Source organism: Cetorhinus maximus, chromosome 6 (genome assembly GCF_964194155.1).
Source record: "Cetorhinus maximus chromosome 6, sCetMax3.hap1.1, whole genome shotgun sequence".
Taxonomy (NCBI): domain Eukaryota; kingdom Metazoa; phylum Chordata; class Chondrichthyes; order Lamniformes; family Cetorhinidae; genus Cetorhinus; species Cetorhinus maximus.
The window spans coordinates 75,717,364-75,740,209 of record NC_135884.1 but is presented as its reverse complement, the minus strand read 5'-3'; the positions used below and the strand labels follow the sequence as shown (position 1 = coordinate 75,740,209).

The 22,846-nt window shown below is 44.0% G+C and overlaps 1 protein-coding gene across 3 annotated transcripts in view; it reads right to left on the bottom strand.

Annotated features, from left to right (window-relative positions):
* The window catches only part of cacna2d2a (calcium channel, voltage-dependent, alpha 2/delta subunit 2a), a 991,061-nt gene that overhangs the window by 46,566 nt on the left and 921,649 nt on the right, over nucleotides 1-22,846 (bottom strand). For all 3 annotated transcript variants that reach the window (XM_078543862.1, XM_078543864.1, XM_078543863.1), the window contains 2 exons: nucleotides 22,072-22,119; nucleotides 11,915-11,986 (listed from right to left, as the gene is read on the bottom strand). In XM_078543862.1, coding sequence (XP_078399988.1) covers nucleotides 11,915-11,986; nucleotides 22,072-22,119 — 120 coding nt within the window. The remainder of the gene's footprint in view (nucleotides 1-11,914; nucleotides 11,987-22,071; nucleotides 22,120-22,846) is intronic.

Below are 22,846 nucleotides of genomic sequence, written 5' to 3'. Positions count from 1 at the left end.
CAGTCCTGATCATAGGCCATATGGTCTTCTCCTATTTCTAATGTCCTTATGATATAGTAGTGCAGTTGTTGACTGATTAGTTTAGATCAGACTGTGAAATAACTTGAGGAAAACCCCAGTATTGGAGAGCTTTGGGAGGTACAGGCTCAAAGTCACCTCTTGCCATCAAGCCATGTCTTACCACTCATCATGTCTAAAGTTAGAAATATAGAAAGATTTACAGCATAGCAGGTGACCACTCAGTCCATCATGGCTGTGCTAGCTGAAAAGGAACCATTCAGTCTAATTTCACCTTAGAGCTCTTGGAATTGAGCCCTGTAGGTTATGGTACGTAAGGGGCATATCCAAATGTTTTGTTAAAAGCAAGGAGGGTTTCTACCTCTACCACCCTTTCAAGTAGTGAGTTCCAGACTCCCAACACCCTCTGGATGAAAGAGCTTCTGCTCAACCTCCCTCTAATCCAATCCACTCTGTCTCAGACCCTCATAATTTTAAACATCTCAATTAAATCTCCCTTCAGCCTCCTCTGTTCCAAATAAACAACCCCAGCCTGTCCAATCTTTCTTCGTAGATGAAGTTTTCAATACCTGGCAACACCCTTGTAAACCTCTTCTGTACCCTCTCGAGAGTGATCACATCTTTCCTGTAATGTAGTCGCAGAACTGTGCGCAGTAGCTGTGGACTAATTAGTATTTAATACAGTTTTAGCATAAATTCCCTGCTCTTATATTCTAGGCCTTGACCAATATAGGAAACTATCCCGTAAGCTTTTCTTGCCCACCTTACCTTCAGGGGTCTCTAGACATACACTCCAAGGTCCCTCTGTTCCTCTGCACTTCTCAGTATCCTACCATTTATAGAGTATTCCCTTGCCTTGTTTGTCCTCCCTAAATACATTACCTCACATTTTTCCAGATTGGATTCCATTTGCCTCTTTTCTGCCCACTTGACTATTCCATTGATATCTTCTTGCAGTCTACATAATTTCTTCCTCACTCTTAACCACATGACTAATTTTCGTATCATCTGCAAAATTTTCTAAATTTCTATTTGTAATGTCCCCTACATTTAAATATAAATCATTGATTTTTAAAATTTTTTTCATGGGATGTGGGTACTGCTGGCAAAGCCAGCATTTGTTCCCCATCCCTAATTGCCCATGAACACAGTGGCTTCCTAGGCCATTGTAGAGGGCAGTTAAAAGTCAACTGCATTGATATATACCACGAACGACAAGGCACAGAGTATTGAGACTTGTGGAACCCCAGAGGAAGTAGCCATCCAGTCACAAAAACACCTGTCAACTATAACCCTTTTCCTGTCACTGAGTCAATTTGGATCCAAATTGCCATTTTCCCTTGGATCCCATGAGCTTTTAATTTTCTGACTAGTCTGCCATGTGGTATCTTGTTAAAAGCTTTGTTAAAATCCAGGTAGACTAATCAAATGCCCAACCCTCATCGACCTTCCATGTTACCTCATCAAAAAATTCAATCAAGTTAGTCAGACACAACCTTCCCTTAACAAATCTATGCTTGATTAATAAAGAGAACAAATGCTGATTTGTTCTCTCCCTCAGAACTTTTGCCACTAATTTGCCCAATACCGAGCTTAGGCTGGCTGGCCTTATACTTGCTCATGTTTTAAACAATGGTACAATGTTAGCAGTTCTCCAGTTCTTTGGCATTACACCTGTAGCCAGAGAGGATTGAAAAATGATGGTCAGAACCTCTGCTATTTCTTCCCTGGCTTCTCTTAGCAGCCTAGGATACATTTCACACAGACCTAGCAATTTATCTGCTTTCAAGGATGCTAAACACCTTAATTTTTCCTCCCTCACTATGTTTATCCTACCCAATATTTCCCACTCCTCCTTCTTAACTACAATCTCTTTTGTGAAAACATACGCAAAGTATTCATTATGAACTATGGCCGTATCTTGCATCTCCATACATGGGTTACCTTTTCGGCCTCTAAATTGGCCCTTCTCTTTCCTCATGCTTTTTATATATTTATAAAATGTCTTTGAGTTTTCCTTGATATTACTTGACAATATTTTTTCCAGGTCCTCTCTTTGCTTTCCTTATTTATTTTAAAATTTCATCCCTACGTTTTCTATACTCTCTAAACCTTCTGCAATATTGAGCCCTTGGCATCTAACATAATTCTTTTTCTACTGTGTCATCCTACTCTGTGCACTCTTTCACATTTGTAGTTGGACGGTAGGGTGGGGGGCGGCCGGGAGGGGGGCGCAGAATGATGGAGAGATCTAGATTTGTGAGTCCCATCCTTTTTCTTTGTCAGAAAATATTTGTTCTGTATCCCTTTTAGCTCCGCAAGTACCTTCCACTGTTCTGACACTGATTTACCTTCAAGTAGCTGCTTACAAACCACTCTTGCCACATCACGTCTTAGCCTAGTAAAATTAGCATTTTTTCACTTACTTATATACTGTTTCTCAAAACATTATATTCCAAAAGATGTCTGTCTTATTTGGTGGTGATAAGCATTATGAAGGACCTCTGTTCTCATGGGTTTAGTGGGCAAGTGTTTGAAGAATTCAGCCATGTTTCCTGCTCTTGCTCAATATTTAGTGAATTCTTTGGTTGTGTGTAGATGTGAGTGGCTGTGTGATCAGCAGAAAATTGGGCTCTATTATGCAATTTGCAGTTGAATAGGGTATTTGGGTGATGTACCAAGGGGACTCCTGGTATTTGATGAACTCAATGCTTTTCAGGAGAGGAGGGGAAACAGAGGAGATGTGGAGGTAAGCACAGGTACACAGCTTGTGATTATACTTACATATAAATGACCCCTGAGGAGGAAGCCATTTGATCCATCATATCTGTGCCAGTGCTATAGTTCTTCAAATGGAGCTAACTAATTGTATTTCCTATTTTCCTATTCTTTTTATCTAATTCCCCTTTAGGTGTTATAGTCTCTGCCTCAAGCATTCATTGTGCTGCTCTGCCATTGGTTTTGTGAAAACAGCATCTCGCACTTAACTTCCCCAATGTCAATTTTTCTGTCTAATCCTTGGGCTATCTTGCTATGTTAAAGGCACAATATAAAACTATATTTCACTTATTAAAAAAACTTGAATTTACTGTAACGGAATTATCACTTTTTTCCTAATATTACTGTGGGATACTGAAGCAGGCTTATGGGGGCTGCGTGTATACGTTTGTGTGTGTATGACTAATTTAATCAAACTGAAGACAGTCAGATTGCAAGTTTTAAATCATCAAAGGGATTAAAAAGCAGGCATTTTGAAATGGAAATGGATGAGCTAACATTTGCATTTGTAGATAAGTTGAGGGGTGTCTGAATTTCAAAGTGGAATTAGAAGATGACAAGGAAAATGTTTGCATCTTGCAGGAGTCCATAGGTAAACAAGTAGTGGGGATATCATGTTTTATTTACCCAAAAGCAAAGACAAAATGGAAACATGGAAGAATTTGAGTTTCAAAGGAAGTTTTAAACAATGGATTTGAATCATCAAAGTGAGGAAATATATTTAAGGAAAGATTGAAAGCTGTATGGGAGTGGCCATGTGAGATCTTGAAGAATGTGCTGTGAAGTATCAGCTTCTAGCCACCCTAGAGAAGTGCATGCTTATTCCAGAAAGCAAGGTTTTGTTAAATGCCTTGGAATTTCATTGTCAAGTGAGAAGGAGAGAGAAGCTGTGAAATAACTCCCTTATATAGCAACAGCGGGTGCCTTGTGGTAATATTACTGGACATTTTATATATATTAAGAATCTATTTGGACTGTTGCCTGAAAAGGGTGTTTATTTTGGGAGCCTAGTTAAGTAAAGTAGAAGTCTTTTGGGAAATGTTGTAAGACTAAATTTAACTGTGTAACTGTAATCTTATGTGTTTAAGTTTTCCTTTCTTTTGTTAATAAATGTTTTAATTTAATCTTTAAAATTCCAAAAGTGATAGTAGAACATTTACTTCTGACTTCAGTACACATACCCTCTTTTAATAAATACAAATTGCAAAATCATTTGTGATAGCTTAGCCAAATTTCCCTTTGGGATTTGGTCAGCCTGGCAAATACCACTTGCCATATCATAACATTATAAATAAAGGAAAGCTGTTATTCCTACACTTAAAGATCTACGCACCTGAACCCTATGTTTGTTATGTATGTTAAGAGTTGCATTATTAAGATTATACTTTCTTTCACTATTCTTTTGCCTAAAATATAGATGCATGAACTGATCTGCCACCTATCTGCCCTCTCCACTAACCTGTTTCTGTCAGTATAATGCATTAAGACAGCGACTATATAAAGAATGGATTAGGTATTATACTACTGACCTGATATTACATGCACTATCATATACATAGATTGCAGTATAAAATAATATATCTGTATTATTATTATGCATGTATTATTTCTTATATGCTGCTCTCTCATGGTAGAAGCTTCCTGATCTTGAGGGGATGGGCTTCAAGGTAGGACTGGCATCAGATAGTAAAAGGTTTGGGATATGTTGTTGAAGATGCATTGGTGAGTTGCTGCTGTGCGACCTATAGATGGCACACATTGCTGCCAGGATGTGATGGTGGTGGAGAGAATGAATGATTGAGGTGATGGATGGGATGTCAATCAAGTGGGTTACTTTGCCCTAGATCATGTTGAGCTTTTTTTTAGTGTTGTTGGAGCTGCAGTCTTCCAGGCAAGTGGAGAGTATTCCATCACACTCCTGACTTGTGCTTTGTATATGGAGGGCAGGTTTTGGGAAGTCAGGAGGTGAGTTACTCACTGCAGAATTCCCAACCTCTGACCTGCTCTTGTAGCCACAGTATTTATATGGCCGGTCTAATTAACTTTCTAGTCAATGGTGAACCCCAGCATGTTGATGATTGGGTATTCAGCAATGGTAATGCCATTAAATATTGAGGGTAGGTAGTTAGGTAGACTCTGTCTTGTTGACAATGGCCATTGCCCGGCACATGCGTGGCGTAAATGTTTCTTGCCATTTATCAGTCCAAGCCTGAATGTTGTCTAGGTCTTGCTGCACGTAGGCACCGGCTGTTTCAGTATCTGAGTCGTCATGGATGGTCTTGAGCATTGTGCAATCATCAATGAACACCCCATCTCTGACCTTAAAATGGTGGGAAGGTCATTGATGAAGCAGCTGAAGATGGTTGGACCAAAGACACTACCCTGAGGAACACCTGCAGTGATGCCCTAGGGCTGAATTGGTATTAACTTTATTGTGGTTCTTCTCTATGACTCCCTACATCTACCTACTTCTGTCTGTTTCTCCATTTCCATTCCTTCAACCAATTATACTCCTGTCCATCTCTATTTATTTCAAACCACAACCTTTACCAGTGCAGCACTCTACACTCTCTCCCCATTAACTCCCAATACATCCATCTTCACTTTACATATACACCACCCACTTCCTATCTGCCAATGATTGCCCTTCCCAAAATATCCACCGGCTTCCATTCAAACTCCTCACTCTCCTCTCACCTGCTTCCCAAGTACTTATTATCATGCCCTAACTACTTGATATCAACTACCCTTTCCTCAAATATCATCTGCTCCCTCAGCAGTTCCTCATTTTCCCACTGAATTCTTACTACCCTGCATAGCTCAACTTGATCACTACTCCAATACTGCAAACACAATACCTGCAGTACTCTCTCCCCTTTTTAACTGATCACTAATCTTCCCCATCTCTTCACTACTCAATACTCTACCTCCACCACCCTTACCCTTATATCAGTTTATTCTTACTCCAACCATTCAGATCCCCTAACTATTTGCTATAGATCTGTCTGCCCTACTGCTCCGAACCTACTCCCAAATTGGCACAAAGTCAACATGCTTCACATACATCATTGCTGGGAATTTGCTCAGGGATTCTCTCACTCTGCCTACTACTGATCAAGTTATGTGAAGGTAGTAGTTGCTAGGAAGGCTGTAATTGCATGTAAATGTCAAGCCATTTTCCCTCTTTTTAATGGCTCTGTTTTATCTGTAACAAAATGTGACCTCTGCAATACAATATTTACACTTTGGTATCTGTGGTAATTATTAGCAGCTGCCATGTAGAATTATTCAGAGTAAATCAGACTGTTTTACAAAAACTTTAGTACAGCATTTGGTGTATGGTGGACTGATCTGTTGACAAGGGCAGATTGTATCCCTTTAAGACACAAAGTATAAGAAAACACTGGGTGATGTCAGAATTTAATTACTCTTCAGGTTTTTAGATTCCAACACTTGCTTGCCACCTTTTTTAAATGTTTGTTTGCTCAGGTTGCAGACTTTCTGGCTCCTGTGTCAAATGATTGTCTTTGCTCACAGGTTTTGACAGTCTAACAGTTTTAAGTGTGTGATACACACGGAAATATGATGTTGTGGCTATAACAAGACCTGGCACTAAGAAGGGCAGTACTGGATATTAAATATTCCTGGATACAAGGTGCTCAGGAAAGTTAGGAAAGTGAGAAAAGGGTGAGAGGTGGCAGTATTGATTAAAGTGAATATTGCGGTGCTGGAGAGAGAGAGGATGTTCCAGAGGGGTCAAGGACAGAATTTATTTAGCTAGAGCTAAGGGATAAAAATGGTGCAATTACATTGCTTGGTGTAGTCTATAGGCCACCAACTAGTGGGAAAGATGTAGAGGAACAAATTTGCAAAGCAATTGCAGGGAGATGCAAGAATTATAGAGTAGTTATAATGGTGGACTTTAACTAACCAAATGTAGATTGGGGTAGTAGTAGTGCAGAGGGCAAAGAGGAGCAAGAGTTCCCAGAGTACGTTTAGGAAAATTTTCTACAGCAACATGTATGAATCCAAGGAGAAAGGAAGCTAGACCTGGTTCTTGGGAATGAGGTGGGCTAAGTGGATTAAGTGTCAGTGGGAGAGCATTTAGGGGAGAGTGATCATTGTACCATAAGGTTTAGGATAACTATGGAAAAGGAGAAAAAACAGCCCAGAGCAAGAATAATTAACAGTGTAAAGCCAACTTCAATGGGGTAGGAATGGATGTGGGCCAGATAAATTAGAACCAAAGGTTGGCTGGACAAATGGTAACAGAAAAACGGGCTACCTTTAAAGAAGAAATACTTCAGGCACAAAGTATATTCCCACGAAGGGGAAATGTAGGGCAAACAAATCCAGAGGTCCCTGGGCGACGAAAGAGATAGTGATTAAGATGAAGAACAAAAAGTGTGTTTATGACAGATGTCAGGTGGATAATACAATGGAGAACCAGGCTACATATAGAGGGTTCAGAGTAGAAGTGAGAAACCAAATAAGAGAAGCAGAGATAGAGTATGAAAAGTGACTGGCAGCTAACAAAAAAGGGAATCCTAAAATCTTCTACAGGCTTATAAATAGTAGAAAAGTGGTAAAAGAAGGAGCAGGACTGATTAGGGACCAAAAAGGATTTATGCATAGAGGCAGAGGGCATGGTTGAGGTACTAAGTGAATACTTTTTAAAAATGTATTTGTTTGTAGGGTGTGGGTGACATTGGCTAGGCCAGCATTTATTGCCCATCCTAATTGCCATTGAGAAGATGGTGGTGAGTTGCCTTCTTGAACCGTTGCAGTTCGTATGGTGTAGGTACACATACAGTGCTATTAGGAAGGGAGTTCCAGGATTTTGACCCAGCGACAGTGAAGGAATGGCAATATAGTTCCAAGTCAGGATGGTAAGTGGCTTGGAGGGAAACTTGTAGGTGGTGGTGTTCCCAAGCACCTGCTGCCCTTGTCCGCCCAGGTGGTAGAAGCTGTGGATTTGGAAGGTGCTGTTGAAAGAGCCTTGATGAGTTGCTGTAATGCATCTTGTAGATGACACACCCTGATGCCACTGGGAGTTGATGGTGGAGGAAATGAGTGTTTAAGATGGTGGATGGGGCCAATCAACCAGGCTGCGTCAACATGGCTGGTGTTGAGCTTCTTGAATGTTTTGGAGCTGCACTCATCCAGGCAAGTGGAGAGTATTCCGTCACACTCCTGACTTGTGCTTGTAGATGGTGTACAGGCTTTGGGGAGTCAGAAGGTGAGTTAGGTGCCTCAGCATTCCCAGCCTCTGACCTTCTGTTGTAGCCACAGTGTTTCTATGGCTGATCCAGTTCAGTTTCTGATCAATGGTAACCCCCCAGGATATTATTGGTGGGGGATTCAGCGATGATAACGCTGTTGAATATCAAGCAAAGATGGTTCGATTCTCTTTTGTCAGAGATGGTCATTGCCTGGTACTTGTGTGGCATGAATGTTACTTGCTATTATCAGCCCAACCTCAATATTGTCCAGGTCTCGCTGCATAAGGACATGGACTGCTTCAGTATCTGAACATTGTGAAAACATCAGCGAATGTTCCCTCTTCTTACCTTATTATGGAAAGAAGGTGATTGATGAAGCAGTTGAGGATGGTTGGGCCTTGGACACTACCCTGAGGAATGCCTACAGTGATTTCCCAGGACTGAGATGATTGATCTTCAACTGTCACAACTATCACCCTTTGTGCTAGGTATGACTTCAAACAACGGAGAGTTTTCCCCTTGATTCCCACTGACTTCAGTTTTGCTAGGGCTCCTTGAAGCTACACTCAGTCAAACGCTGCCTTGATGTCAAGGGCAGTCATTCTCACCTCAGGCCAGAGGACCAGGCTAATGCTGTGGGGACACGGGTTCAAATCCCACCACGGCAGCTGGTGGAACTTAAATCCGATTAATAAAATCTGGAATTGAAAGCTAGCATCAGTGATGAAGACCATGAAGCTATCGTCGATTGTCGTAAAGACCCATTGGATTCACTAATGTCCTTTTGGGAAAGAAATCTACCTAGTCTGGCCTACATGTGACTCCAGGCCCACAGCAATGTAGTTGACTCTTAACTGCCTTCTGAAATGGCCTAGCACGCATCTCAATTCAAGGGTAATTAGGAATGGGGCAACAATTGCTGGCCTTGTCAGCAACGCCCACAGCCCATGAAAGAATACATGCAAAAAATTGATCCCACAGCCAACGGATCAGATCTAAGCTCTGCAATCCTGCCACATCCAGTCATGAATGGTGGTGAACAATTAAACAACTCATTGGAGGAGCAGGCCCCACAAATATCCCCATCCTCAATGATGGGGGAGCCCAGCACATCAGCGCAAAAGATAAGACTGAAGCATGTGCAACAATCTTTAGCCAGAAATGTCGAGTGGATGATCGATTTCAGCTTTCCTGGAGGTCCCCAGCATCACAGATGCCAGTCTTCAGCCAATTTGCAAAGCCTATGGGCCCTGACAATATTCCACAATAGTAGTGAAGACTTGTGTTCCAGAACTTGCCGTGCCCCTAGCAAAGCTATCCCAGTACAGCTACTACACTGTCATCTACCTGGTATTGTGGAAAATTGCCCTGCTATGTCCTGTACACAAAAAGCAGGTCAAATCCAACCTGCCCTATTACCGTCCCATCAGTCTACTCTCGATAATCAGTAAAATGATGGAAGGAGTCATGAACAGTGCTATGAAGCAGCATTTGTTGAGCAATAACCTGCTTAATGACGCCCAGTTTGGATTCTGCCAGGGTTACTCAGCTCCTGACCTCATTACAGCCTTGGTTCAAACATAGATAAAAGAGTTGAACTCCAGAGGTGCGGTGAGAGTGACTGCCCTTGACATCAAGGCATCATTTGATTGAATGTGGGATCAAGGAGCCCTAGAAAATATGGAATCAGAGGGAAAAACTCTCCACTGGTTGCAGTCATACCTAGCACAAAGGAAGATGGTTGTGATCGTTGGAGGTTAATCATCTCAGTTCCAGGACATCAATGCAGGAGTTCCTCAGGGTAGTGTCCTAGGCCCAACGCATCTTCAGCTGCTTCATCAATGACCTTCCTTCCATCATAAGATCAGAAGTGGGAATGTTTGCTGATAATTGCACAATGTTCAGCACCATTCACAACTCCTCAGATACTGAAGCAGTCCATGTCCAAATGCAGCAAGAACTGGACAACATCCAGGCTTGGGCTGACAAATGACAAGTAACATTCACTCCACACAAGTGTCAGACAATGACCATCTCCAACAACAGAATCTAACTATCGCCCCTTGACATTCAATAGAATTACCATCACTGAATCCCCCACTATCAACATCCTGGGCGTAACCATTGACCATAAACTGGACCGGACTTGCCATGTAAATACTGTGGCTACAAAAGGAGGTCAGAGACTTGGAATCCTGTGGCAAGTAACTCACCTCCTGACTCCCCAAAGCCTGTCCATCATCTACAAGGCATAAGTCAGGATTGTAATGCAGCTTCAGTAACACTCAAGAAGCTTGACACTGTCCAGGACAAATCAACCCCCTTGACTGGCACCCCATCCACAAACATTCACTCCCTCCACCACTGATGCACAATGGCAGCAGTGTGTACCATCTACAAGATGCACTGCAGGAATTCACGAAGTCTCCTTAGACAGCACCTTCCAAACCCGACGACCACTGCCATCTAGAAGGATAAGGGCAGCAGGCACATGGGAAAACCACCACCACCTGAAAATTCCCCTCCAAGCCAAATATATCGCCGTTCCTTCACTGTCACTGGGTCAGAATCCTGGAAATCCCTCCCTAATAGCACTGTTGGGTGTACCTATACCGTGGACTGCAGTGGTTCAAAAGGCAGCTTACCACCACCTTCTCAAGGGCAGTTAGGGATGGGCAATTAATGCTGGCCTAGTCAACAAGGCCCACATCCCATGAATGAATAAAAAAATTAATGACCTCAACCTTGGTGTAAAGGGCACAATTTCAAAACCTGCGACTGATATGAAACTTGGAAGCATTGTAAACTGTGAAGAGGACAATTAGAACTTCAAAAGGACATAGCCAGGTTGGTGGAATGGGCAGATAAGTGGCAGATGAAGTTTAATGCAGGGGAGGGTGAAGTGATTCAATGTGGTAGAAAAAACACAGAAAGACAATATATAATAAATGGTACAATTCTAAAGGTGTTACAGGAGCAGAAATACCTGGGTGTATATGTGCTAAGTTATTGGAGGGGGCAGGACAGGTTGAGAGAGCTATTAATAAAGCATACCGTATCTTGGCTTTATTAATAAGGGCAAAGGATACAAGAGCAAGAAGGTTATGTTAAGTTTATATAAAACACTGGTTCAGCCTCAGCTGGAGTACTGTGTCCAGTTCTAGACACCACACCTTAGGAAAGATGTAAAGACATTAGAGAGATTGCAGAAAAGATTCATGAGAATTGTTCCAAGGATGAGGGACTTCAGATATGTAGATAGATTGGAGAAGCTGAGACTGTTTTCCTTGGAGAAGATAGGTTGAGAGGAGATTTGATAGAGGTATTCAAAATCATGAGCGGTCTGGACACAGAAGATAGGGAAAGCTTGTTCCTATTGGTGAAAGGAACGAGATCGCACAGATTTAAGGTAATTGGCAAAAGAAGCAATGGAGACAGGAGGGGAAAATTTTTCACACAGCGAGTGTTTAAGATTTGGAATGTACTGCCTGAGAGTGTGGTGGAGGCAGGTTCAATTGAGGTTTTTGAGAGGGAATTGGTTTATTATATGGAAAGGAAGAATGTGCAGGGTTACCCAGAGAAGGTGGGGAATGCACTAGGTGAATTGCTCATTCGGAGAGCCGGCGCAGACACGGACCAAATGGCCTCCTTCTGTGTTGTAATCATCTATATACACACATATATATATTATTTATATATATATAAATATGCATATATATTATATTGCAATTTATGTTGTCTGTCCCTATGTTATGACATTCTTGGACAGTATCAGAGTTATGCTGGCGATAGCTGTCATTAGTAGCAGGCAAGACTAAGACTGCTTTTAGTGTAGGCTTTGGCTCAGTGTCTGACTATTTGATCACAGTGCAACATTCACTTCAGTGTTATGTTACCTGGCTCCAGTGTTCAGGCTGGTTGGACATGATTAGGAAACCACCATCATCAATTAACACGCACAACAGGTCCTGAAAATCAAGAATAGGAGATGGTGAATTAAGTTGCATTAACATCTCTCTGCCAATTGGCTGTTTTGCTAACTATTGGTCAGAGTGAAGACCTCTGTTTATCTAGACTCAATTTGTTCATTTTCTGCCCCAAACGGTTGGCTGCTTTTCAGGGTTTGAAGTGTTGGGTCCCTATGACATGAAAAGAAATCCAACATTGTATGTATCAATGTATGTATCATTGTATGTACCCGCATGGGCCCCAGCTATGCCTGTCTCTTTATGGGGTATGTGGAACATTCCTTGTTCCAGTCCTACTCCGGCCCCCTCCCACAACTTTCTCCGGTACATCGATGATTACTTCGGTGCTGCTTCATGCTCTCGTCGGGACCTGGAAAAATTTATTAATTTTGCTTCCAATCTCCACCCCTCCATCATTTTCACATGGTCCATCTCTGACACTTCTCTTCCCTTCCTTGACCTCTCTGTCTCAATTTCTGATGATAGACTGTCCACCAATATCCATTACAAGCCTACCGACTCCCACAGCTACCTCGACTACAGCTCCTCACACCCCGCTTCCTGTAAAGACTCCATCCCATTCTCTCAGTTCCTTCGCCTCCGTCGCATCTGTTCTGATGACGCTACCTTCAAAAACAGCTCCTCTGACATGTCTTCCTTCTTCCTTAACCGAGGTTTTCCATCCACGGTCGTTGACAGGGCCCTCAACCGTGTCCGGCCCATCTCCCGCGCATCTGCCCTCACGCCTTCTCCTCCTTCCCAGAAACATGATAGGGTCCCCCTTGTCCTCACTTATCACCCCACCAGCCTCCGCATTCAAAGGATCATCCTCCGCCATTTCTGCCAACTCCAGCATGATGCCACCACCAAACACATCTTCCCTTCACCCCCCCTGACGGCATTCCGTAGGGATCGTTCCCTCCGGGACACCCTGGTCCACTCCTCCATCACCCCCTACACCTCAACCCCCATTTATGGCACCTCCCCATGCCCACGCAGAAGATGCAACACCTGCCCCTTCACTTCCTCTCTCCTCACCGTCCAAGGGCCCAAACACTCCTTTCAAGTGAAGCAGCATTTCACTTGCATTTCCCCTAACTTAGTCTACTGCATTCGTTGCTCCCAATGCGGTCTCCTCTGCATTGGAGAGACCAAACGCAAACTGGGCGACCGTTTTGCGGAACACCTGCGGTCTGTCCGCAAGAAAGACCCAAACCTCCCTGTCGCTTGCCATTTTAACACTCCACCCTGTTCTCTTGCCCACATGTCTGTCCTTGGCTTGCTGCATTGTTCCAGTGAAGCCCAACGCAAACTGGAGGAACAGCACCTCATCTTCCGACTAGGCACTTTACAGCCTTCCGGGCTGAATATTGAATTCAACAACTTTAGATCTTAAACTCCCCCTCCCCCCATCCCCACCCCGTTTCTTCCCTCCCCTCCCCTTTTTTTTCAATAATTTATATAGATTCTTCTTTCCCCACCTATTTCCATTATTTTTAAATCTAAAACTAAAACCTTGTTAGTCTTTTCCACCCCACCCCCACTCGAGCTGTACTTTGAATGTCCTGTCTTCCATTCTTAATTAGCACTTTTCTTAGACAAATATCACCACCTTCAACACCTCTTTGATCCTTTTGTCTGTGACATCTTTCGATTATCTGCTCCTATCACGGCTTGCTTATCTCCACAATCACCACACCCTCAACTTCTCTCTCCCCCCCCGCCCCCCCACCTTAAACCAGCTTATATTTCTCCTTTCTCCTAACTATGCTTCAGTTCTGCCGAAGGGCCATGAAGGCTCGAAACGTTAGCTGATTTCTTCTCCACCGATGCTGCCAGACCTGCTGAGTTTTTCCAGGTAATTCTGTTTTTGTTTTGGATTTCCAGCATCCGCAGTAGCTTTTTGTTTTTATATCTATTGTATGTATCAATACTTTATTCTTTTGCTCTCTTTGAAATGGATTTGCTGCTGAACCAAAAATATGGCTACTACAAGTCACATGACCACAGGATTGGCCCTTTGTTCTGGAAACTACCAACAGTAGTTAGAAGAACAAAAGAATTCCTCTCTCAGCCTGTGGAATCTCACACCTCATTGTACAGACCCCTTGTAATTATAAAACCAGGGGACTCGCACATCAAAACTCATTATTCCTGCAGAGCTGCTAACAAACTCATCTCACACCTGGGACTGTCCAGGTCCATTTCAAAAGGGGACCATTGAGGGTATAAAAGGACGTCATTTGCATGTGATAAACTCACCTTGGTAGCAGAGTCAGTGGATTGGCCTAAACAATGGCTTCCCAATGCCAGATGTTCAATATAGATGGTAACTCTTTCGACAGCTAATGACTGGGGCAATATCAGTCCTAAAATCAAAGCCAGTTCCAGACACTGGATAAACATCCATTTTTAATTGTGGAGAAGGAAGGTCACATAATTTAAGTGACCATTTTAAATCTCTAAGTGCCTTTGAGCGCTGAGAAATCCTCGGCCTGTCCTTTAACATCAACTGGCAAGGACTCCAGCAGCCTGGCTGAGCAAACAGTCGGTTACCATTTCTCAACTCCACAAAGTCTACTTGATCTTAAAAGTCTCTGATCAACGCCTGCCAAGCGCTTTAAGCATAGAAAGCCCATCGTGTTGCAGCATCATTCATTATAACGGTTTTTGTGTTGTCATCTCCAACCAGGATCTCATTGGGACTGAACTCTGCCACGATGGAAACACTGGACTTTGACTTCTTGGGCTCTGGAAATCACGTAACTCAGTATTAATTTCTGTGGTGCTTGTACTCTTTTTTCCTATCCCGCAACAATCTCACACCTATCTCACGCAAACTGAAGGTTTGGGAAAACACGCCACAGCATACTTTAACAAATAATTCAAAACACCTTCTGTTTACGGACAGTTGGTGAGAGGAAAGAAGTATAGTTTGCCCATCTCTCTCCCATCCATAACAGAAGATACACAAAGTTAGCAGAAAGCAGGATCTTCCATATGGTTATTTAATTAGCTAGAGATTAGTTAAGCACCTGGTTTCCCACTTTATTTCACAGAATCGTCCAGGCTTTGCCTTGTTTATCCAACTTCCTGTCAGCCAGGGTTAGGGAGGGCCACCTTCCATTGCTCAGTGTCTCAGCATCATTATGCTGGGGCACATTTAGTGCTGAGGATCATCCTTTGGGCGTCCTCTAAGTTACTTATGAGCAATGAGTGCCAATCTGCTACCATAATTTCCTCATGCAATCTCCATACTTGCAGCAAAGATCATTGCATAGTGATCAGGTATGGGGATCTTGCCTGAATTCCAGCCCCCCTCCCCAACCTTAACCTGAAGACACTGAGGCCAATTGCACTAGTCCTGCTAAGATCAGCAAACTCGCCTGGCATCTCATGATATGTTCGGCTCAACGACCAACTCAGCCATTCCGAGAACCCAGTCAGATCACTTGTACAACTTTTACTTGCTGCTGTGCTGTCACAAATAGCCTTGTCATCTGAAATGTGCCCACTAACATCAAGGAGAAGTACTATTGTTAGACGTAATGCATAAACGAAAATGTATGCCCACACACACACAGATGGACATACACACATACAATAGATTACAAATAAAGATATTGGTAGCATATGGTTTTTGACAAGATTGGTAGTGACTGATATGAGCTAATATTCAGAGGCAAGCGGCTATAGATGATGGTGTATTTGTTGTGGCTCTTCATCCAATAGTCAGATGTGACACTCAAGAGAAAGTCACTGCAGCTACTAATGGAATATTCTTCATATTCTACTCAGATTGATTCCCCTCCAGCCCCTGGTGCCTTTTCCCCCAGCACCACCCCCCAACACCACAACTCATCCAGGGCCTCTGATCAAGCTACTTTGTCAGGCAAGATTATGCAAAAGATAGTTTACCACCACAATGCTTGTGATCCTGGTCAATTAACATTGCGGAGGATCGCCAAATCAATGCAACCATTTAATGCATGGCTTCCCAATGCCAATAGTGAGCTCTAGGGTGGTGCTGCTGGTAGAATGGGCCTTGTCATAGTGGTGTTGGTGACCTGGGACAGCAATTTGGACACAGGTTGGCTCCAGAAGGGAGACTTAATTTCTCAGGATCCATCTTGGCATTTCTGGGCCAGGCTATGTTGCTTCAAAGGGCTGCCTAAAAATGGAGGCATTGTGAGAGCTCCCAGTGAATGTGAGCAGTCAATCGCATAATGCAGGATATTCAAACTATTCACAATTAACTGGACAGATCTGTTAATGGATAAAACATGAGAAGATCAGTGGGAGGTCTTCAAAAATAATTTTATGTAATCCAGAACCTCAAGGGGCAAGAATCCACTTACGAAGGGAAAAACAGCCGTGGCAATGAATCAACAGAAACCAACATAAAACTAATAGGAAAAAAACAGACAAAAGTGCAAAAATTAACACAGGTGCAGGTTCGGTGGAAAGGTACAAAGGACAGCACAAGGTGACAAAACAGATAGTAAATGTGACAAAAAAGGAAGTATGAAAGGTGTGACATAACTCCCAGTATCTCTCTTCCTTCGGGTGGAAAAACACAGTCTTGGTGGTGGAACAAAAGCTCATCTCAGCATCAAATATGACAACAAGGTTGTGAAGGGAACAAACACAGAAAATGCTGGAAAAGCTCAGCAGGTTTGACAGCATCTTTGGAGAGAGAAACAGAGTTAATGTTTCGAGTCCGTATGACCCTTCTTCAGAGCTACAGAGAAGTAGATATTCTACATATTTCTGTACACTGTAGCTCTGAAGGAGGGTCATACGAACTCAAAATGTTAACTCTGTTTCTTTCTCCACAGATGCTGTCAGATCTGCTGAGTTTTTCCAGAATTTTCTGTGTTTGTTTCAGATTTCCAGCATCCGCAGTATTTTGCTTTATTAAGGTTGTGAAGGGTCTGCTTCAGCCCCATACATTTGCAGGGAGAGAGAGGGAGGAGTTGGTGGCTAAGGAACGGAGTTTGTGGTGGGGTCAAAAGTCAATAGCTTTGGTCTTCCCAATGCTCAGCTTCAGCAAATTCCTGCTCCTCTAGTACTGATGTTGGACAAGCAGATCAGAGAAACTCGGGAGGCTGAAAGGGACGATGGTGAGGTAGAGCTGGGTGTCGTCATAATACATGTGGAACCTGCCGTTGTGTTTTCAAATGATGTCAGCAACAATAACTTGTATTTATGTAGCCCTTTAACGTGCTAAAAACATCCCAAGGCAGTTCACAGAAACATAATGAAACAAAACTTTTACACTGAGATATTAGGGCAGATGATCAAAAACTTGGTCAAAAAAGTAGGTTTAGGGCATCGGCAGCTGAAGGGATGGCCATCAATGCTAGAGTGAGTAACATCAGGGAAGATGAAGAGGCCAAAGTTGGAGGAGTGTAGGCATCTGGGAGAGTTGTGGGGTTGGAGGAGATTACAGAGATGGCCGTGGAGGAATTTGAAAACAGGGATGAGAATTTTTAAATCCAGGAGTTGCTTACCCAGAAGCCAGTGCAGGTCAGTGAGCATGGGGGCGACAGGAGAATGGGACTTGATGTGAGTAAGGGTGCATGGGCAGGAGAGTTTTGGTTGACCTCAGGTTTACGGAGTGTAGAAAGTGGGAGGCCAGCCAGGAGTGCCTTAGAATAGTCAAGTCTGGTGGTAACAAAAGCATTGAAGAGGATTTTAGCAGAAGATGAACTGAAGCTGGGAGAATTGGATGAAAATAGGTGGTTTCATTGAAGGTGCAGATCTGTGGTCGAGATTTCATCTTTGAGTCAAATACAACACCCAGGTTGTGAAGAGTCAGGTTCAAATTTTACATAGCTGCCAGCGAAAGAAAGGACTAGTGGCTAGGAAACAGAGTTTGGAACAGTGGCCATAGGCAAAGCTAATGGAGGAAATTTCTGCTCGTCCAGTATTGAATCCTAAAGATGCAGTGTGACAATTCAAAGACATTGGAGGGGTTGAATGAAGAGGTAGTGAGAAGAGCTGAGTATTGCCAGTGTGCAGATATGTGGTCAGAGGCTTATCTTGGAGTCAAATATGACACTAAGGTTGCAAACAGGCTGATTAGTCTCAGACAATTGCCGGGGAGAAGGATGGATTCAGTGGCTATGGAATGGAGCTTGCAGCGAGGCCCAGGACAATGGCTTTGGTCTTCCCGATATTCAGTTAGAGGAAATTTCTGCTCAGCTGGCACAGGAAGTCGAACAAGCAATCAGACAATTCTGGGAAGGGAAGTAAGTTTTCACTTTTTGACTGTCTGGCAGGGCTAAGGGGGTTTGGGAGGGAGGGGAGCCTTGTGAAGCATGGGAAATCTCGAGTTTCGGGTTTCCCTGCATACTGTGGAGTTTTAATATGAGAGTGTGGCATCATTGACAGGTTCCCCGCCCAGAGGTAAGGCTGATTGACAGGCTTTGCTTTCAGTTGCACAGGTGGCGCTGGTGAAGAGGCTTCAGCACCAGGTAGGTCCGATTCAGTGTTGGGGAGGGGAGAGGCGAATCCCTGACCTAGGGGGATACTTGTTAGGTGGGGTTGGAGATTCTTGTCCTAAGGAATTAAAGGCCAGGGCCCGTGGTTGGGGAATTGAGTTCTGAGGGATCGAAGGCTGGTGTGTGGGGGAGTTGGGGATCAGATGCCGACTGGAGAGATGTCAGAGGTCTGAGGGATCAGAGACCGATGGGGGTGGGGGTGGCAGTGGTGGCGTGCAGAGGTGGTCTGAGGGATTGAAGACAGGGCGAGGGAGGGAGGGATGGTCAGAGGCCTTTGGTAGGGGTGATCGGTGCACATCAGGCCCTTCGGAGAGGTGGGAGTGGGGAGATGGTAGATAAATCAGAAGGGATGGGGGTGTCAGATTGTGGGGTTTGGCAAGGCATATACACTGGGTTCAGCAGGTAACTGGATCCAATCATCTGCGCTCCCCTGTGGGCCCAGGAATTCCAGTTGGACAGAGTTATAAACTTAAAATGGTGGATGGGTCAGGACTCAGATTTTAGCACTTTAACCTCCCACCAATGCAAACATGAGCATTTTTGGGGGTTAAAATCCCCCTTGGAGACAGTGGAGGGGTTGGGACAGGGAGAGGTGAGGAACTGGGTGTCATCAATGTACACGTGGACACTCATGCTGTGCTTTCGGATAATGTCACTGAGCAGCAGCATGTAGATGGGAAATAGGAGGGGCTCAAGGATAGGTCCTTGAAGCCCCAGGGATAACTATGTGGGAATGGAAAGCGAAGCCGTTGCAAGCGATACTCTGACTACAATTAGATAGATATGAAATCTAGAACTAGGGGTCACTGTTTGAAAATAAGGGGTTGCCCATTTAAGAAAGAGATGAGGAGAAATTTTTTCTCTCAGAGGGTACTGAGTCTTTGGAACTCTCTTCCTCCAAAGGCAGTGGAAGCAGAGTCTTTGTATGTTTTCAAGGCAGAGGTAGATTGACTAATGATAAACAAGGGGGTAAAAGGATATCCTGGGTGGGCATGAGGTTAGTCAGATCAGCCATGATCTTATTGAATGGTGGAGCAGGCTCCAAGGGCTGAGTGGCCTACTCCTGCTCCTAATTCGTATGTTTGTATGTTCGTATGAATGGAACTAGGTGAGAGCAGTTCCACCCAACTGGACAACAATGGAGAGGCATTGGAGGCAATTGGTGTGATCAGCTGTGTCAAAGGCTGCAGACAGGTCAAGAAGAATGAGGAAGGAACGTTTACCTTTGTCACAGTCACATAGGATGTCATTTGTGACTTTGATAACAGCCATTTCAGTACTTTTGGCAACTGAGCAGTTCAGACAAAGAGTTCTGGGAAAGGCGCGTATGGATTTGGGAGGCAATAAAGTGTTCAATGTGTTTGGAAAGGAAAGGGAAGTTGAAGATAGGGCAATAATTTGCAAGGGTAGAGGGGTTCAAGGGTTAATTTTTGAGGAGAGGGGTGATGGCAGCAGATTTGAATAAGAGAGGATAGTAACTGAGGAGAAATAACTATTAACAATATCAGCTAACATGGGTGCCACAAAAATAAGTTGGGTAGTTAGCAGTTTAGTGGGAATAGGCTTGAGAGAGCAGGAGGTAGGTCTCATGACCTACATGAGCTCGGAGATGGCATGAGAGAAAATAGGAGAGAAGCTAGAGAAAGATACAAGTTCAGGGGCAGCATGTAGGAGGGCCAAGAGTAAATCCTTTAGTGACCAGAGGTAATGATAAGGCGGCAGGAAGAGAAGCCATTGCAAGTAATTCTCTGGCTATAATTAGATAGATAAGGATAGAACCATATGAGTGCAGTCCCACCCAGCTGGATGACAGTGGAAGGTGTTAAAGGTGGCTGGTGCGTTCAACCGTGCAAATGTTAGACACATGAAATCACAAGCTTGTTTAATACTGTCCTCAAACAACACCCCACATACAACAGCCACTGAGAATCATTGGGAGCAGTCAGGAGCTGATTTTTCCCTCCTTGAACTCTGGGCATTAAGGTCAACTGAAACCAGCCAGACTGCCAGTCTGTTTGAGATCAGCTTACTGGGAATAGAGCAGGGAAGTGAACCTCAGATGCTGTCCGTTAGCCTCCTTAAACATCAAACAACAGCTGCCACTGCATAAACTGATCTCCTCTAAAACACAAGCCTACTGACTCCCACAGCTACCTCGACTGCAGCTCCTCACACCCCGCTTCCTGTAAGGACTCCATCCCATTCTCTCAGTTCCTTTGCCTCCGTTGCATCTGTTCTGATGATGCTACCTTCAAAAACAGTTCCTCTGACATGTCCTCCTTCTTCCTTAACCGAGGTTTTCCACCCACGGTGGTTGACAGGGCCTTCAACCGTGTCCGGCCCATCTCCCGCGCATCCGCCCTCACGCCTTCTCCTCCCTCCCAGAAACATGATAGGGTCCCCCTTGTCCTCACTTATCACCCCACCAGCCTCCGCATTCAAAAGATCATCCTCCGCCATTTCCGCCAACTCCAGCATGATGCCACCACCAAACACATCTTCCCTTCACCCCCCCGGTGGCATTCCGTAGGGATCGTTCCCTCCGGGACACCCTGGTCCACTCCTCCATCACCCCCTACTCCTCAACCCCCACCTATGGCACCTCCCCATGCCCACGCAGAAGATGCAACACCTGCCCCTTCACTTCCTCTCTCCTCACCGTCCAAGAGTCCAAACACTCCTTTCGAGTGAAGCAGCATTTCACTTGCATTTCCCCTAACTTAGTCTACTGCATTCGTTTTTCCCAATGCGGTCTCCTCTACATTGGAGAGACCAAACGCAAACTGGGCGACCGCTTTGCAGAACACCTGCGGTCTGTCTGCAAGAAAGACCCAAACCTCCCTGTCGCTTGCCATTTTAACACTCCACCCTGCTCTCTTGCCCACATGTCTATCCTTGGCTTGCTGCATTGTTCCAGTGAAGCCCAACACAAACTGGAGGAACAGCACCTCATCTTCTGACTAGGCACTTTACAGCCTTCCGGGCTGAATATTGAATTCAACAACTTTAGATCTTAAACTCCCTCCCCCATCCACACCTCCTTTCCGTTTCTTCCCCCTCCCTTTTGTTTTTTCCAATAATTTATATAGATTTTTCTTTTCCTACCTATTTCCATTATTTTTAAATCTATAAATGTAATACCCTGTCAGTCTTTCCACCCCACTGTACCTTGAGTGTCCTGCCATCCATTCTTAATTAGCACATTTTCATAGATAATATCATCACCTTCAACACCTCTTTGTTCCTTTTGTCTGTGACATCTTTTGATTATCTGCTCCTAACACTGCTTGCTTGTCGCTACAACCACCCCACCCCCCCAACTTCAATCCCACCCCCCAACCCCACCTTAAACCAGTTTATATTTCACCCCTCTCCTAACTTTACTCAGTTCTGCTGAAGGGTCATGAGGACTCGAAACGTCAACTCTTTTCTTCTCCGCCGATGCTGCCAGACCTGCTGAGTTTTTCCACGTAATTCTGTTTTTGTTCCTCTAAAACTTTGCTGGATGTAATCTAACTCCATGTTTCCAGTTACAATGACTGTACCAACAATTTAGAGTCAAAGGCTCCTCATACCCACCTCACTGTTAACGTCACAGTCCATCTCACAGTCCGAAGATGGCATGCACTGTGCAAAAAAAAATAAGAGCAAGTCAATTTATTTCTCTGGCTGCACTTACATGGACCATACCTGTGGTCACTATCACAGTATGTTTCATAGCACCTGGGAACTAACAGCGTCAACCTTTCATATCAACAAATCCTGGCAGGATTGAATCAGACCCAAACAATGCTTACACAGTAAATAATGCTATGAAGAAAAGGAACATCAGCAGAACAGTGCATAGAGAGTCAGGGAATGCACTGTCCAATACAGGGCGGGGGGTCAGTATAAACTCTGCCACTGATGCACACACTGTCCAATACAGGGCAGGGGGTTGGTATAAACTCTGCCACTGATGCACACACTGTCCAATACAGGGCAGGGGGTTGGTATAAACTCTGCCACTGATGCACACACTGTCCAATACAGGGCAGGGGGTCAGTATAAACTCTGTCACTGACACACATACTGTCCAATACAGGGCAGGGGGTCAGTATAAACTCTGCCACTGACACACACACACTGTCCAACAACAGGGCAGGGGGTCAGTATAAACTCTGCCACTGACACACACACTGTCCAACAACAGGGCAGGGGTCAGTATAAAGATCACACACATCCCAACACCTACATTCACTGACCCATAAATCCCACATATAGATTCCAACACATACACACAGACACATACATCCCAAAACACATTGGGTACAGGAGCAAAATGGTTATGTTACTGGGCTAGTAATCCAAAGGC